At 41.2% G+C, this 18,810-nt stretch overlaps 1 protein-coding gene across 8 annotated transcripts; it reads left to right on the forward strand.

The window, feature by feature from the left end:
- The first annotated feature begins 4,991 nt into the window (after positions 1-4,991).
- aak1a (AP2 associated kinase 1a) lies at positions 4,992-17,921 on the forward strand. Of its 8 annotated transcripts, none has more exons than XM_085910241.1 (21): positions 4,992-5,401; positions 5,617-5,806; positions 7,944-8,062; positions 8,153-8,261; positions 8,457-8,599; positions 8,685-8,806; positions 8,888-8,969; positions 9,056-9,188; positions 9,448-9,551; positions 9,803-9,882; positions 9,963-10,126; positions 10,215-10,408; positions 10,761-10,847; positions 11,160-11,344; positions 11,565-11,758; positions 12,226-12,285; positions 13,607-13,699; positions 13,786-13,887; positions 14,453-14,608; positions 14,813-14,908; positions 17,062-17,921. In XM_085910241.1, exons 2-21 carry the CDS (start codon positions 5,647-5,649, stop codon positions 17,793-17,795), a joined length of 3,117 nt encoding a protein of 1,038 aa, XP_085766367.1. In that variant the 5' UTR covers positions 4,992-5,401; positions 5,617-5,646; the 3' UTR covers positions 17,796-17,921. The 8 variants fall into 8 exon arrangements, with proteins under 8 accessions (XP_085766367.1, XP_085766370.1, XP_085766368.1 ...); XM_085910244.1 differs by having other exon boundaries at positions 14,843-14,908; XM_085910242.1 differs by having other exon boundaries at positions 10,764-10,847.
- The last annotated feature ends 889 nt before the right edge of the window (positions 17,922-18,810 follow it).

The raw sequence follows: 18,810 nt of genomic DNA on the forward strand, positions 1-18,810 counted from the left end.
CTTTCTTGTTAAAAGAGCTCAGTGACACATAATCTGACCGCAGTTCTCCAGTTGGCACTAAAGTCAATTTCTTATACACCAACTAATTAAAAAGAATTATCAACTTATTACAATGTGTACATGTAACAAGCTCATTTTTTTAATGCAAAGAAAACCCTTGATTTTAAGCTTTACTTTCTACGCCCATCTGTTCAGAATCAATATATCGTTAAGTGTTTACTTTGTCTCAATATACTGCAGGCAACTTGCTAGAATAAGTTATTGATTCAAACATGTACTACATGTAATTATCTAAAAGTCAGGGGGATGAAAGAAAGTCTTATGAAACTGTAACTAAATGCAGATGTCTTGATGTGCTATCTTTGTTTGATTTTCTTAAAGCGCAGTGGACTTTTTCTTTGTTGGCTTCGATAAATTCTACATCATATGGTCGTTTTACAGCTGCAACATTTCATCTAAAATATCAATCGAATCTCCAAGATGATACGATATGAATAGTAATTTAAGGTGTGCATTACATGCGTTAATATCATTTACGAGACACATTGATGACCTTTGACCTGAGAACCATGAAACAAGGTTTGAACCAGCCTCTGGAAAGGGGCTGAGAGAAATGATTGGAGCTTACGTCATATTAATGGATCTGATCTCATCGCAAAATTGTTATCAGCAATGACATACTGGCACACTGCCACTTTGGTACCAAAAAGCCGTTTCTTCTCTCACTATAATTGGCATGATTGCATGACACATTAAGCAGTCTTGATTACACTGGCAAATAGCACAGTGAGAGAACTGTATCGGTGCTGTTGTCACCAAGTGACACACCACCAGACTAATTCTCACAGTCAACAACTTAGTGGGTCAATTTGTTGTTCTACACTGGGAAAGTACCATTTCTAATGGAATGATAAGCCAAAGGATTTTCATGCTTGAGACCAATTTGCTTAAGGGTCAAGTCGATGGTTGTTCATCTGTGTGCCCAGCGATTGGCTGGCAACCGGTTCAGGGTGCCCCCCGCCTACTGCCCGATGTCAGCTGGCATAAGCTCCGGCACACCCGTGACCCCCGTGAGGACAAGCAGGTTCAGAAAATGGACAGATGTTATTTGTCTTTCTGATGGAAATAACCTGAAAACCTGCCTGGGAACAATGGATGCCAGAGTCAACTTTAGGCCGAGGCTACAAAATTCCAACTACATCCACAAGAACAGACTTTATAAAAACAAACTAGAGTAATGAAAACGCCTTAGGGGTAGATAAATCAGGGATAAATCCATCCATCTATGATCAACTCTTAAAATGATTGGAATAGTAGCGTGACCAGGACTGTGATACACTTGTTCATAGTGTCGCTTTGCAGATTTATGGCCTGTGGTTTGAATCTTGGCAAAGACTTCTATACAAACTTGTATCTTCTTCCTGTGCTTGATTCAAGCTAGCTTCTCCTGCAGTTAGTAAAATGCAAATAGTTTAATTCAAGACGAAATTGTTAAATTAAGTATTATTGATTATCCGCGTTCAATAATGCTTATCCTTTTCAGGGTTGTGGCATGCTAGAGCCTATTTTTGCTGACTTTGGGAAAAGGTTTGACCATACCCTGAACTGGTCACCACCAATCAGTAACAGGGAACATATGGAGACAAACCACCATTTACTCTCAATTTCATGCCCACGTCAAAGTAAGGTACATTATCAGTGACGCTGAATCATCATTTATAAATGTAAATATTGAATTTGAATATTTGTCTCAATGATCACTTTCTCATTTGCTTTTCTCTTTGATCTTGAAAACTCAAAAGTGAGGAAACACTGCTGATGCGTAAAACAAGCTACTTTAATGTTTGCTTCCATTCACGTCATCTTACTGTATCTCTTATCGCACTTTTGACAGAGCCTCCTGTTAGAGTAACCTCAAATTGCAGATGCACAAATAATGTTAGGTAGGCATCTGATCTAATTACATTCCAAACACTCAATTTCAAAGAAATAATTGGCAGAAATGGAATAAAGAATGAATGACAGGTGGAGGTAAACAAATTCACAAATGCATCATCTATGCAAATAACAGGTGCAAAAGAAGTAAAAAAGAAAAGAGCACACTTATGAACAGCATACATTCAGTAAAACAATTAATGAAGAAAAAAGACTGAATGGGAATAGGTAAAAAAAATAATAGCTCAAAGAAAATCCTGACTGAAGATTCATGCTGTCCATATTCTTCTTACTTTTTGTATTTCTTAATAATCTCAGTCTAATACAGACTTTTCAAAGATCTTTTCTCCAAAGCCAGGTAAAAGCGAAAATAAATACAAATCTTTCCATGCGATGTACAGACTCATTTTTGTTGAACTTGTTCAGACTGAGCCAATGACGTATTTCTGCAGGATAAAATTGAGAGGAAAAAAGTAACAGGTCTGGGTAAACACCCTTTCTGGGAATAATGAATTTCTCACATTATTTTAAAAACAATTTTACCATATGCAGTCAGAAATTATTTGTTTATACTTACAGTCATGAGGTCCAAACCACAATATCTCACCAAGAAATTGTGTACATTTTATTTTATGGGAACAGTTTGGAGAAAGATGCATTTTGCTCTAGCATAACTCCATCAGGTGTAGTGTAGAGGAATTAGGAAAACCCTGACATCAGTTTGGTTTCACTTTCTGCAAAAACATTGATTAGCTGCGGCGGCTGATGTATTTGTCACGGTGTCAACACTGAATGATGGTGAACAATGAGACAACTAATCCACCAACTGCTGGTGCCTCACCTGATGCAGACGGGGCAGATACCTGTTATATCACATGTTGTCACTTCCCACATGCAAATATGTGTTGCTTGAATGTAGCAGGTGAACACACGGGTAGACAAATACACAAACAGGTCTAACACAGAATGCAGATCTCATATCTCGGGGTCTGCGGGGTATTTTGTCATCATTGTCTAAATAGGCAGACTGTGTAGATCTGCCAAAAATACTTGGCCCGGGTCGTCACCTTTCCTATTATGAAGACCGGCTTAGCTTTTATTGGTTTTATTTTTATTTTCATCACCTTGACGCTAAGAACTTCAGATTATGTGGTTTACCGAGGAAAGACATCAAGAGTGAAATGAAGGCAAAATTAATTTTTGTTGGCAACTGGCAAGCGATGAGGCTTTACAAGAAGCTTGCAAGTGTCACGGCCATACTTCAGATCCAAAAGGGAAATCTGGTCTCAATTTTATGCACTGTTGTTTGCAATGAAGGGAGAAAGAAAGCCCAGATAGACAGTCGCAGGAAAGAAAGCGCCATAAATACTGTCTGTCTGTCCGTTCGTCCGTCCATCTGTCTAATTCAGCACAAATTGTTTTGGTGGACTCCAAGTTAAGGTACACACACCACTTACTGGGATGATTGTTACTACAGTATGAGCCCACATTTAAAGTAGTATGATGATGGCTTTTATTGCGGATCTCAAATGGAATGACTAAAAGGCTCTATAAAAGTATCTCCTTGGGGAAGGTGTTTGTAGAGGATGCAATACTTTACCAAATAAGGACTGTGTTGTTAAAAGAGTGATGAAGACCACAAACAATATCATGGGTGGCGCCATGAAGTAGAGAGGAAGCTTTTCCTATTCATCTTCATTTTGTATAATCGAAACAGGCAAACGGAAAACACAACAGACGTTGAGTCGTGAATTGCCATTGTTAATTGTCACTTCTATTTAGAAGACCGTGAATCATTGGAAGGATTATTTACAAACAAAGAATACTACAGACCAAATGGCAACTTCTAAAAGCAAAGTACTAATTCAAAACTTGACAATTTTATGATTGTGTGAGCAAACGGGAAAAAAGACAAATGCATTTTCCCATGGGAGGGGTTTGAGAAATGTCTGTGGCCGTTTAATTTATGTGGGTTGAATACCACACAGACTCACAAATATTGTTTAATACCCAAGTATTACTTTGATCTTTGGATGAGACCGGAACTGTGAGTCCATTCTGTTCATAGAAACCATCAATACAGTGCATTCATAATAGTGACTTTCTTAACCCCGCCTGACTTCCGACATCATCTGCTGAATTTATAAAATTGTACGGATGATTATATTCTCAGGCAACCACACTAAACGAGCACCGTGTGTTTACCTTTTGTTAATGTTTCAACAGAGAGACGAGACATTGTAAATTATTGTATGTATAAAAAGAACGTGTATCGTTATTTGTCACTGGAATATATTGTAATTTAACGCCACAATTGTTTCAACAAAAGTGTCACCACATTTAAAATTGAGAGTGTGCATCACTGTGAAAGAATTAGCTGAGGCTAAAACGTTGTAAATAAAGAATGGTTTGAAACCTTCCACAAACATAAAGAAATTAAAGGATCCTGCAGAAAATTATCTCACAATTTTAATGTTTTTCAGTTGCTGTTGTAAATATTTGAATATAGGAGAACGAGCATGGCATTCATTGAATAAAATGGGGAGGTGACTTCTACACTTGTGAACCAGTTCCTGCATGTTGACAAAATATATTTTAAAAAAATGATAGTGAAGAAGGTTTTATGATGGAGCGATACAACTTTTGAAGTTGGTTTTAGTCGGTGAACGGTGACCTCTAGCGGAGTAAGGGTCACATTACTCCTTACAACTGAAAAAAAAATGTAAACATAAATTGCATCGTGTATAGTACAAAAGCGATTTGGGGGGCAAGCATTAGGTTATCCTGCAATTTGATTTCATAACTGTCACATTTACGAACCTTTGTGATCCTTCGTTTGCATATGTTCAAAGATGACACGCGCGCGCGCACGCACACACGCGCACACGCACACACCCTCAACATTGACTCATTTTGAATTAAAAATAAAACAGTACATAGTGAATCTCAACACTGATTACTTTTATTCTGAAAGGGTTGGCCATACATTGGTTCTTGTTATGGGCGGGGCTGAGACAAAAGGGGTCGGGAATCATCGCTGTCATTGCCCAATCATAGTGAGAGATATGACGCCGACTCTTCCAGCCAGCTCTTGTTTGTAGCTCCGTTAGCTTTGTTAATAAGTTTTTTGATTTTAAAAAAAATTGCCAGATTTATACAGCACTGACTGGCCAAGAAGCGATATTTGCTGGCGATTAAATAAAAAATAGAGAATTTAATGATATTAGCGTGATGTGATATTTTAGATTAGACGCTTATCACGGGCATGTGTGATAAACCGCTTTGGGTTGTACGGATGGAGCTACCTGGCTGCCGTATGCAGCTGTCATCGCACCTAGCTGGTTAGCCTAGCCGCATAGGTGCGCTCAGAACCGTCCCTCCGGCAGTGCAGTCATCCAGCAGTCTTCGGAGTTCACAGTCCACCACTATTTCTACTTCTTGACGCTGAAGCACTTCTTAAGACGAGGTGTGATCCTGCATTCTGTCTTGATCATGTGTTAGCCTGAAAACGCTGCCTTGCCTTTTTGTATACTTTGAAGTCCAGTTCGATAGCTAGCATTCAGCTAGCCGCTGTCATTCAGTCAAAGACAATTACCTCATTTGCAAGCAGCGCTTCCATCGACAGACTGATCAAAACTAACGACATACTTTTCTTTTATGCTTTTATACACTTGTATTCAGAATTGTCGCTTTGGATAACACCTGGTGGGAATGAAGAAATTTTTTGACTCACGCCGGGAGCTGGTGAGCTCGGGGCCTGGTCCGGGAGCCGGCGGAGGAGGCGCCGGTTCCAGCGGCGGAGGCAGCTTCATCGGCAGGGTTTTTACCCTTGGACGACATCAAGTGACCATCGAAGAGATCGTGGCTGAAGGTCAACATGCGTGTTTTGCTTTGAATCAGTTGCGTTCACTTAGATCACATTGAAATCATTTTGCACCCCGAGGTTTTTGATTTAATTGTCAAACTGGTGTAAAGCAGGATTCATTTTGTAATCCCGGATCCCACAGCAATGTATGGTCATAGTGAAATGTTGCATTCACATTTTTTTTTTTTAAATGCAACGATATCAAAGCTTGATAATTCCCTCCTAGGGAAATGTGTTGGACTGACTTTCTAATCACTTTTAAAATGGTTTGTGTTTCTCTTCTTGTGGATGACCATTCATTAGTGCATATGGATTATAATGGGGTTTTTTGGGTACGGTTTTCCCATTTTTCTTTGCATAGGGATAATTGTCATTTTACTCCTTAAAATAAGATTGAAAAGTTAATGCTGCTCTGAATTTTCTGGTTGCATATATTATTGGAGGCTGTGAGTAACTCGGTACAAAGGATATAAAGTGACTGACGTGCTGAGTCATCGGTAATTGGAAGCATAAACACCGGCCTCTACGGTTTCAAGCTTGCACATTCATGCGATTTTGCTGCAGGGTAATCCAAATAGTTGGAGTAATGTTGTTAACCATTAGCGCTGATTATAAAATTCATTTCTAATGATAATTTCCTAGTGTTTCACTAAACAGTTAAACAGGGTTGTGGTTTTCCATTACCCCAATGAGAGGCTGCCTTGTTGTGGTAGCCAAGAGGGCTTGTTACTGAATAATAGATTTAAAATGACTGATTAATTTATCAGTGTTCTGGCAGCTGTCCAGCTGTCAGGCCACTTTATGAATGGTCTGGTCATCCGACCACAAACGGCAATACAAAGATAAACAAAGTAATGTTATCAAAACTATATATTTGCGATAATTCGTTTTGATGCAATTAATGGGAAATAGAGGCCAGTTAAATATGAGTTTCTACTTTTTGAGAACTTTTTTTTCAACAGAACACATTACTGTCCTTGATTTATTGGAATTGTGCAAAAGCTTTTTAATGCACAAAGTCTGTATGCTGCCTTGAGCTTCAAAGAATATTTAAGTATGCATGCAAATATTATACAGAGACTTGCTTGTATTAGTAGTAGTAGTAGTAGTAGTAGTATTGTTGTTTGTGTGTGCGTGTGTCTTTCCATTGGATAGATGGCATGTGTGTGTCTTGTGATGATGTGCATAACTCCATAACTCTTGTGATGATGTGCATAACTCCAATGATTTACTCCCTGATCTGTGAAGCAAAATTATTCACTCAGTTCGGAATCTGTAAAGAAAACACGAGGCCGCAAGCTCATCTGTCACAATGCCGCTTGTATCTTGTTTCATCATCATTGTGTAAACATGTAGTAAAGTAGTTGTAAAGATGTGGAAAATTCTAAAACCTTGTCTATTATGGCCATGGCAAGTGGGACCAAATATTGCGCTATTCATGACTATGCCCAAAGGGTGCCTTTTTGTTTTGAGAGCATTTTGTTGTGGGCGTATACATAATAAAAGAGCGGGGAATAATCCTGACAGTTGGTTATGTCATCGGGCAGTGGCTATTTGTAGCTTTACTTAATCTTTTGGCACTATCTTGAGAGGCGACCACAGCGAAATGGTGCTCAAGAAGCTTGCTAATCCTTCTAACTTCTTACAGCCATCTTAGATTAGACAGCAGGTCTTAAATTGTCTCAACTCTAACACATACACACGCAAGGTGTGGCTCTGGTTTCTCATGCAAATTGATTCATTATTGGTGTTTTCCTCTTAAAATCTCTGATTTACACCTTTTGTGAGACAAAATAATAGTAGACAAAGTGGTTGAAACCATATGAAAATTTCACAATTTAGTGAGCAGAATTCATATTCATCGTGTGACGATAAAAAATAATAATAATAATAAAAAAAGCAATCAGTTTTCATTAGCATTGGTGTAACTGCTGACTTTCTATATAGTTGACTAATTTCTTAAATTGGCTGAGCAGGCTCATATACGTTTGATAGTTTTGGGCACTGGGAACAGTCAGCATTCCGTTTACTATGAGGTGAACATCTCTAATGAAAGAAAATTCAGTGTGACGTAACATGGCCCAAATGTGCTGTGATCTGTGGTGAATAGTATTTGATGTCACATCGTTCCATCTCTTTGCAGGAGGTTTTGCCATTGTTTTTTTGGTGCGAACAAATCAGGGTCAGCGGTGTGCTCTAAAGCGGATGTACGTTAACAATGAACATGATCTACAAATCTGCAAACTGGAAATACAGATTATGGTAAGTAAAAAAAATAAATTGAAAAGATTGTAATTTTTTTTTAATTTACATTGTGATGGTAACTGTTTCCCTGTTTGTTTATTGATGTAGCGTGACCTTGTGGGTCAGAAAAACATAGTTGGGTATCTGGATTCCAGCATAGCTGCAGTTGGAGCTGGTGATGTATGGGAGGTCCTAATCTTAATGGACTTCTGTCGAGGTAAATTTGCCTACCATGATTTCTATCTGTAGCTGTTAACAAAAAAAAAATTAGTACTTGTTTTTTCTCACTACCAAGCACATTTCCCAACCTCACAATAAAAGATAATTTACATTATTCAAGAAATAAAATGAGCATTACAGTGTTACCGAGGCACTAGCTGATGTTTCAGCATCTGCCAAATTCATTTTGTAGGTGGACAGGTGGTCAACCTAATGAACCAGCGCTTACAGACCGGCTTCACGGAGGCAGAGGTGTTGCAGATCTTTTGCGATACGTGTGAGGCTGTTGCTCGTCTGCACCAGTGCAAGACTCCAATCATTCATCGAGACCTCAAGGCGAGTTTCAAGATTCCAAAGTTAATTTGATTGCCACGTTTGTGTCATAGCATCGGAGGGAATTGATTGTGTTCTTGCTGCCTAGGTGGAAAATATTCTTCTGCATGACCAGGGGCATTATGTGCTGTGTGACTTTGGAAGTGCAACAAACCATTTCCAAGACCCACAAACAGAGGGGGTACCTGTCGTTGAGGAGGAGATCAAAAAGTTGGTTTCCATGCCTTTTGCCTTGACATTTGTTGTGTTGTGCTTAAGTATTAAGTACGTGTGTGGCTCTCTACACACTAGGTACACTACTTTATCATACCGTGCTCCAGAAATGGTCAACCTCTATGGTGGTAAAGTCATCACAACAAAGGCGGATATATGGGTGAGCTCTTTGGCTTCCATAATGATAGAAGTGTAAAAGTGTAAACTACGCCAAGTTAACTTGTGTTTTTGGAATGGTGTGCGCAGGCTATGGGATGCCTCCTCTATAAACTATGCTACTTCACGCTTCCTTTCGGGGAGAGCCAAGTTGCTATCTGTGATGGCAGTTTCACTATTCCAGACAATTCACGTTACTCCCAAGATATGCACTGTCTCATCAGTAAGTAGCGTTTGTCTTCATTTCCTAGTTGTTCTCCAGATAGAGTTGCAGGTTCACTATGTTAAAATAATTTCTCCAATGCCAATATTAGAATGTAAGCTTAATTTATGGAATAGGGTCTATTAAGCCATGATACATATTCAGGTCAAACTGGAAGTCTGTTTTCTTTAAAAATATGTGAGTGTGCAGTTTCGGTGCAAGTGGGAAGGAGAATATTTATGTTACGGGAAGCTGAAGATCCCCCGTGTGGATTTTTCAGGATATATACTGGAACCCGACCCCGACATGAGGCCAGACATCTATCAAGTATCATACTTTGCCTTTAAAATGAATCGGCGAGAGTGTCCTGTTCCAAATTTACATGTAAGTTCAGAGTAAATAAAATACAATTCTGACTTGGAGCTCCACTTGCTATATGTCAGCACATTCTAGTTCCCAGACAAATAAAAACTGCTGACAGTTTTATGTTCCTTCATTTTTTTATGTCGGACATATGTACTTGAATGTTTGGGAGTTTTAACTATCTATTTTACAGTATTGTCATTTTTTTGTTGTTGGTTTTGAGTGAATTGAATTGACAAATTTTATAATTTCCTTTCTTCTCACCCCTTCAGAATTCACCTATTCCTGCAAAACTTCCTGAGCCTATCAAAGCCAGTGAAGCGGTGGTCAAAAAAAGTCAAACCAAAGCCAGGTGAGAGACCAGCCAAAATTGATGATGATTTCTGTTCAAATAAATTGAAACATTGCAATGCAATGATATCTTCACTTCAGGATCACAGACCCCATTCCTACCACTGAAACCTCAATAGCACCTCGACAAAGACCTAAGGCTGGCCAGACCCAACCACAGCCTATATCAGGCATTCTTCCCATACAAGCAGGTCTGACCCCACGCAAGAGGCCCAATGTAGCAGCTGCAGCCCCCCAGGCCATAGGTATGAGCTCCTTTGATCCCTTTACATGTCACAGCTAAAACTCAGTCCTATTTTCATTTGTGGATAAGTAAACATGATTCTTTTCCAGGTGTTGGTATCAGTGTCCCACCTTCAGCTACGGGTGCCCTCCAGACTTCTCAACAGGTTCCTGCTCCCACGGAGGCTTCACTGCAGCCATTGCAGACCACCAACATTCAGCCTCAAGTCACGCCGCAACCTCAGCAGCTCCTCATGAAACAGCAGCAACCTTCCGCTTTGTTACAGCTTCAGAATACCCAGCAGGTAGGCATCGCAGCAAAAGCCAAAGAATACAACTAAAAGGTTTGAGCGACCACTGCTCAGGTTTCGAAGAATCATCTCATATAATTGTGTCTAAAAAGGAATGAAAACACAAACCCACAGTATCTTGGGAAGGGCAGTTGACCACCTTCCACTTTCAATGTCCCTAACTGCAGGCAGAAATGCAGTATTGAAAGTATGAGTAGAAATGAATGAAAGGACAAATATGACCCAAATGTGGTCTTATTCCTGCGGTGGAGTCATCTGGCACAGCGTTTTGACCATCAAGTCCAGCATACTGTCACTGCGACAGCGCAAAGCTAAGCCTGATTTTCCTGCTCTCGCACTGCAACAGCAGCATGAGGTCCAAGAAAGTCCAGCTCTTCGTCTCACCCCCATACCCGAGTGTTCCGTCATTGGGCCAGCTGCTGACCCAGATGTGGTAACTTCCTGCTAATAGTGCCGTCTGCTGCTGCTGATTTGATTGAACAATCGTCCCTTCTTCTTTTATTGTTCTCTCTATCCAATCAGTGTGTACTTACCCACTCTGCTTGACCTTGAAAGTGGGCAAACTTAAGGTCTTGGCTTTTATTGGCAGGATGTGTCTGACAGACCTCTAATCTTTTTTTTTTTTTCCTGGTTTCTCTTCAATCACTGGTCCTTGATTCTTTTAGTGTGGGAATTGTTTGTTTGTTTGCTCAAAATCATGTAGATACCTTTTATATTCATCCCTCGTTGTCCTTGCCCCACACAGACAACTGGAAGGGGGAACAAAGTCGGCTCCCTAACACCCCCATCGTCACCCAAGCTGACGGCCAAGAGTGGTCATCGCCGCATCCTGAGCGACGTCACTCACAGTGCCATCTTCGGGGTCCCCATCAGCAAGTCCACCCAGCTCCTGCAGGCAGCCGCAGCTGAGGCCAGCCTCAACAAGTCCAAGTGAGCAGAATGAGCTCCTCTCAGTGATGTGAGGAGCGACTGTCCTTTCATGATGCCGCAATAAAAAGTCCATTCAGATGACACCACCAGTGTGGAGTAAAAGCAAATCTTTTACATCCAACAGAATCCTGCTGGAGGAGAATCACTTTGTTCACACATTTTGTTTGCTTTCACGACTACAAAGATGGTAAACTATAACCACGTTCTTCCTGATGTGTAGATCGGCCAGCACGACTCCTTCCGGCTCCCCATGCTCGTCCCAGCAGACTGTATATCACCCATCTGATGCTGAGACTCAATCTGCCCATATTACAATCAACACTCAGCCCAGTTGGAACCCCTTTGGTGACGATAATTTCTCAAAGCTGACTGCTGAGGAGCTGCTTAACAAAGACTTTGCAAAGCTTGCTGAAAGTAAGTGCAGGATTGTATGTACTCTGGGCTGCAACTAACGATTTGTTTAATAATGTTTCGATTATTGTCAATCATCAAATCAGATTAAAAATGTTTTTTAATTTTCATCCCTTTATTCAAAAATAGGACTTTTTTTTAATGAATAGTAGAAAAAATAGACAATTTTGATTCAGTTAATGCGCTGTGCCAAAACATTTTGGAATATAGGCAAAAATGTTTTTCAAAGTAAAAGTTTCATTTTGATTCAACACAAAGATAATCAGTCTGCTTTTGTGGCGAATGACATAAATAGGAGAATGAGGATTTAAATAAAAACAAAGCTATTCAAACAATTCATTGACTCAATTAATTTAATAATCGCTTAATCGTAGCACCGTTGTAGTGTGTATTAATACACAGACAAGCGAGAGAGTTGTGACATACAAAAAGAAAATCTTCTTTTTTTTTTCCCTTTCCCCCCCACACAGCTGCTCCAGAGGAGAAGTCCAGGGGTGACTGTCTCATTCATGGGCTCAATTCATTTGCTGGTAAGAGTTGGTTCTTTTTTTTTTTTTTTTTTTTTTTTTTTCATGCATTTACCTTTTTATTCACCATTTAGCCTTGAAATGAAAGATTTTGTAATATCCACGGCGTAGAATCATGTCTTGCACTTTATTTAAGGATGTTTGCCAACATCAAAACTGCAACCCGAGCTGTTTTAAGGAGGCTACCTTAGTTGACATAAGTTAGCTGCTGCACAGTGACTCCTTGTCAGTTGCCGTGAATAGTCTGTGGCCTACAGCTAAATTGCATCTCATTTGCAGATCTGTGCTTTTACTGTCACGCACTACAGCGGAACAAACACGCCTTTGTTAATTGGATTTCCTTACTGCTGGAGGACTGTGTTCACAATTCAATGAGCCCAAGCGGGCAGTCAGTCAGTCATTTATGTCCACTTTTTCTTTGGTTATTCATTATTATTATTATTTTGTATAGTATGTTGCAGTGATGTGATGCTATTGTAAAATCATAATGCGTTTTATCTCCCTTACAATCCTTTATTTGATAAAATATAATGTGCACATTATGTAGTCCTTATGTATTTAGTAACACCTACTTTATTGTCTTTGTGCAAGTGTACCTAATGATAGGACCAATGTGTGCAGTTTTAGATTCTCTCAACTGGATTTTCACTTTCTGATGTTAGCATTAGCATTTCAATAATGCTCTTTCCTTTAGAGAAGGGAGTTAAGGGTCACATCTGCTGTGCCATTTTCTGAGTCAACACATTCCTTCTAAGACCCCCCCGCCCAAAAAAAAATCCCCCACCAATTTTTACTATTGTGGTTCCCTCGTAAGTATGAATGAGTGCTGTGAGATTTTTGCCTTGTGCATGGGTCACATTTAAATATATTTTAGTAAATGATGCTGTGTGTGCTTTTGGAAACTTTAGCTCCGTCTGCTCGGGACTATCGTGAGTTGTTAAGTTTAGTAGGGCCCTCTCTGTGCAGTGTTTGTTTAGCTGAATGCTTACTGATGGATTTCCAAGGTTGTCTTTGCCCGATTATATATACTATATCATACAGATGGCCATAGTTTTGCTCGGAGTGTATTGCTGTAACACTGGAATTCCGTCATTAATACATTGGACAAGGGCATGGCGTTTATTAATACAGAAGGCATGCATAATGAGTCAAATATCAAAAAGCTTGGTTTTTGGTCAGATGGAACACTGCTTGAATTCCTAACATGGCTTGACCGTCTATACTTTCTTTTCCATTCGTACTTATTGGAAACTCCCCCTGTTGCCCTTTTCTGACCCCTTGTCTTGTTCTATTTGTCCTTCAATTGTCTCTCTCCATCACTTAGACAACTTGATTGATCATGGACAGAAGTCTCACGAAACTTCTCTTCTGCACCCTGACCTTTTAACCCTGACTGAGGCTTTGAGCACAAATGCTGGTACTGGTACTGCCTTTGTTGATTTTGAGGAAATGGTTTTATTCCCCTGTGTTTTCTCCTACATTCACCTGTTAACGTTCATCTAGCAAAGACAGAGATGTGTGTGGATTCACTGATTCCTGGCTTTGAAGCCCCTCAAGCCCAGCGGCACTCGGGCCAGTCAGAGCTCCCCTCTGCCAGCATTTCAGGTTAGCATTGCAGTAGGTCTCAGTGTAGGCGACGCCACATTACGGAATATATTTTATTGAAATTTTTTTTTTCTCATGGTCACAGTTTGACTGAATTTTACTTTTTGTTTCTTGGATTGGAAACACTACTGTAATACTGTATATTTTCTCCGCTCGTATGATTTAGAAAAAGGAATTTGAATTTACCCGTGTCATGATCAAATGGTTGCCATTGTGAAATATTTCTTGCCTTGTAGGCAAAGTTTATTAACTGACATTCGTAACATAAGTCGTAGAAGTGAACAATTGTAAAATGAAGACGACACCTGCATTCTTCTCATGTCAGCTCACGTTCCAACATGACACAGGAATTAAAAGGAGTTCACTAAAGTTATGTTAAATTGTCACCGCAATTTTTCGCCTCAGGAAAGCAACCACTCGAGTGAGAAATGTTTCACAAAACATTGACGAGTTCTGGATTGTCAAGCGTGTTCTTTATCCGTTGCACTCGGCTGCTTAAACTTTCACCCCACTCTTTAACTTTGACCCCTTCTCATCATGAGTTTGCATTCTTGCTGTGACCTAGACTCTTTAACTGGGAAGGATTCTCTGCTGGGCTGCCATCTTCTATCTCATGGAAAGCAGAATGTTTCTACTACTTCCTCCTATCACTCCTCTGCTCCTCTTGGCTCCTGCTCCGCAACCTGTCTGGAGGAGTTGCATCCTTCTCAGACATCTGCTGGTAAGCTCTTACTCTTTCGCAGCACTTCTTGGCCAGTGTTGTACGTGTAAAATGTACTCATTCTAACCTAACCGATCCCAGACATTAGAAAACCTACGTTAACTTGTTAGTCGTCCCTCCTAATTTGTTCTCTTTTGCTTTGGCTGAATTAACTGCTTTCCCCTCACATCTGCTTTTGCGTCACATCCTCTTCTTTTGCTACAGACTCTTCTTCTTCTTTCCTCATGTCACAAGGAGCGAAAGGGAATAATGACGAGTTTGACCCTATTCCCGTGCTCATCTCCAAAACCTCAAGCCAAGGTAAGAAGAACAGAATCGCGAGATGAGCCCTCGCATCTGCTGTCAGCAGGACCAATTCCGAGCCCCTCTCCCCGAACTTAGCCCCCTTTCGTCTGTGACTCGTGATGTGGGCAGTCTTGTCAGTCAAACTCTCCCATTAGAACATGTGAAACTCCACCCTGCAGGGTTTGGCTATCTCAAAAGTCCCCCACCCTCTGATAACTTGATGCTTCTTTTACTCTCCACTGTGTTGATGCAGCCATATTAAGATGATCCCAGCTCACTCTCTGCTTCTTTCTCTTTTCCTGCCCCACCCCCCCCATTCATGCACCCCTCTGCTCTGAACATCCTCATCCACTCACCCCTCTTGTTTCTTTTCTCCATACAATCTCACGACATACGACTTATATTTGGCTCACCACCTCCCTCGGCTCTTCCATGTACATTTCTGTGTCTCGTCTCTCTCTTTCTTTCTTTCTTTCTTTCTCTGACATGTTTCAGGTGGTCACTCGCGCAACAACAGTGGCAGTTCAGAGTCCAGCCTTCCCAACTTGGCCCGCTCCCTCCTACTGGTGGATCAGCTCATCGACCTCTAGTGGGAGAGGTCAAGGGGGAAGTGTGCAACCTTAACGTTAGGACAGGGGGAGGAGGGTCAGAGAGGTTGAAAATGTAGCATCTTATAAAGTGAAAGAGAGGACTCGGCATAGACTTGTTCACCTAAGCCCCGATAGGCTGTTTCCATAAAGCTCTGCTCTGCACCCATCAATGCTTAAGCATATCTTCTGCCACTAACCTGGCGACACCATGGCCCTCCTCATGCTTTCCCCCATAATCGCTCATTTAACGTGCGGCCATGGTGGTCTACTTTCATTTCATGTTGAACTGCTCTATGATGGTTGCTTTGCTTTCCCCTTGCAAGTGTGTGTCGATTGAGGGTCGAAGCTTTATTTGAAACCGGTCGAAAACTTAAGACTGACAATTAAAGTTTGATGCACTTTCTCTCCAAACTCGCGTAATGTACTCGCAGGAAGCCTCCTAACTGGAAAAACAAATGCCCGGAATACGCAAACATACATATTCTTCAAAAACAAAAAATATATGTCCAATGGTATAGAATGAGTTAAGAGCCAAAGTAATAGAATAATGACACTGACATGATAATGTGCATTTCTTTAAAGATAGTCTTCATGTCCTTGTCAAACTAAGAGAAAAGACAACTCTCCGCTTACTTTGAACTGATATCCACCTCAAGCTCTTCCCTGTTTTCATAGGTCCCAAACTGTCACTCCACAAATACACCAAATTTGCTCTTGTTCAGAAAACTAACAAAATAAAGAGTTAAGTTCCTTGCTTTTGTCTGTAAAACTAATTTCTGAGTGTGTAATATGTAACTGCATCATATCTGTCATGACTCATTAGTACTCTGGAACAAATGTATAAATGTGATATATGTAAATTATAAAGGGACATACGAAGACCGAAGTCAATCTATTGTATAAATGCTAAGATTTCGGCCTTTTCGCCTGTCTCTTATCATCTTTAAGACATCACAGTGGACCGATATCTCCAATCCACTGTTTTGTTTTGTTTTTTTATGACAAGAGCATCTGTTTGAGTGGCTACATTAAATGGACCTGAGCTTTAATTTGTAAGCAAACTTTGTTCTGTCATAATCAATGTGTGACTTCAGTCACAAACACTGAATTGTATTCGGCACTTGTTTTCTCACAATTGCAAGACAACTGCTCGGTGAACACAAATTGCACTCGTGCAATCTTGTGCTTTCAGTTGTGATGAAGACAAATAACAAATTCAGGTAGCATTTCTCTTTTTAACTCCTCGGTGAGAGCCGCCTGTTAACAGCCGCTGTCGACACCGCTGAGGTAAGAGTGAACCGCGCGTTCCTCTGTGCTCGTCTTGTCTAGCCGCGCCTACCTCTGCTGCCAAGGCACCGACATTCCTTGTTTCCGCTGACTCAAGTGCTCACATCCGTTTGAAATGTGGAGAGCAAGTTAGGGAAACAAGGCTGCTCCATGTTGTGACAATCAATGTTGTAGAACGTCTCGTCAGTGTCATGATGCTTCCTCACTTAGCGCTTATCCTACGTACATGTGACCTGAATGGAAGCGTATTCAAGCAATTTTACATACATTTGTTCCTTTTCTGTTCTCCAGATGTGCAGCTGGACAGGAACGGCTACTCGATGCTCGGCCAAGAAGGGCGCGACAGCGAAACTGTGGGCGATTGTGCACAAAACGACGAATGTGATCACTCCAGTGATGAAGACCAGGAGAAAATAACCTGTCAAGATGAGCAGAACAACTTCGGGGGTGCCACCGAGGGTCATACTTCAGCCCACGACATAAGCGGATCCAGACCGCTGCTACTTGACTCCGAGGAGGACGAAGAGCACGACAGCCAACCGACGCCAGATTCTTGCGTGGTATCATCTGCTGTGACCTTCCATCCACCTGCACCCGCCGCCGTTGCCCAGAATCATTCCCTGCTTGATCCCGAGCCAGCCAGCATCTTCTCAAAAGCTCCGTTTCGCCTCACGCAGCAAGAACAGGGCGACGTGTTCGCCAACGCGCCATTTCCCAGCGGCCCGTCGGCAGCCCAACGCCGCCTGGATGTGTTCTCCCAGGCTCCATTTGCGAAAAGAAAAGAGGCCGCACCACCTCCGTACCCTCACGGGGCAGCTGTGATACCTGAACAAGGTGCGCTGGGACAGACTGCTCCACATCCGTTCCGTCCGCAAGCGCTAGCCAAATATTCCCGCCATTTTGAGGGAACGATGATCCAGCAGCATGAGGGCGCTTTTGAAGTGAGCAATGAAACTGGTGTACTCGCTGCTGACCCCTTTGTCTGTGCGCCATTTCACCTCAAAGCCCACCAGGAAAAGCCCTGATGACAAGTGCTGCAGCTGGACTGCAGGCCTGCAACGTACTCTTAAATGACATTATGCAAGTCTTTCACCTTGAAACAACTGGTTCAAAGTTTTGGGGCCGCTGATGCAGATTTGTATTCGGGGGGGGGGGGGGGGGCGCATGTGATTTCTTGCATTTCACAAAACAAGTAGAGAAAAGCACATGCATGCGAGAATGCGAACTGCGACCTTTTCCACGTCCCACTCAAGTGTTTCTGTGCCTAAACCTGAGCAGACCTTAGCATCACCAACACATCAAATGCTTATGTTTGAAAATGGAGGCTGTTCTCTTTGGCACTACAACAGCAAGTACCATACAGTGTATACTATTGGGTTATTAGACCATATATGGGACCCCTGCCCCCTTGGAAAACCAAATTGTCAATTACATGTTTACATCCCTTTTTCCCCTCTAATCACAAGTGTTGTGCAATTGCCATTTATGTCAGCAGAGTTGTTGCTTTAATCATCTCAAATTAGTTCTCACTGACATTCCTTGACTTCCTTATCCTGTTCTCAATCTTGGTACGGCCATCTAAAAAAAGACAGCAGGGTGGTCAAGCATGTGTTTTCTTGCCTACCTCAGAATGGCCTCGTTTGTCTTTTTGTCCGGTTGAATTCAAGCTGATTATATTTGGCTGCATCTTTTGTCTCCGGTTCTTTTAAGTCACTGACCCCGTTGCTGCTGAAAACGTAACATGCTGTATGTGGCCGATCCATGTCGCGTAAGGACCTTTGCATACTTGTTAGAAATAGACTCCATTATTACCTAAACACTGGACACTATTCAATATACTTGCTTGTACAAAATAAACCTACTGCATTTACTGAAGCACATTCAACACCAAGTACAATATCTGCAATATGCATTGTGCACAACTATTCACCTCTTATGTCATACCCAAGTATGCACTGTACAATTTACAAGTAACTCCTGCAATTAATGTGTTTCATATGTCATTGAAATACTTTATTAATAGCATTTATTGGTCAGGGA

Source organism: Syngnathus leptorhynchus, chromosome 4, assembly GCF_054491065.1.
Source record: "Syngnathus leptorhynchus isolate UIUO chromosome 4, UIUO_Slep, whole genome shotgun sequence".
In the NCBI taxonomy this organism is placed as follows: domain Eukaryota; kingdom Metazoa; phylum Chordata; class Actinopteri; order Syngnathiformes; family Syngnathidae; genus Syngnathus; species Syngnathus leptorhynchus.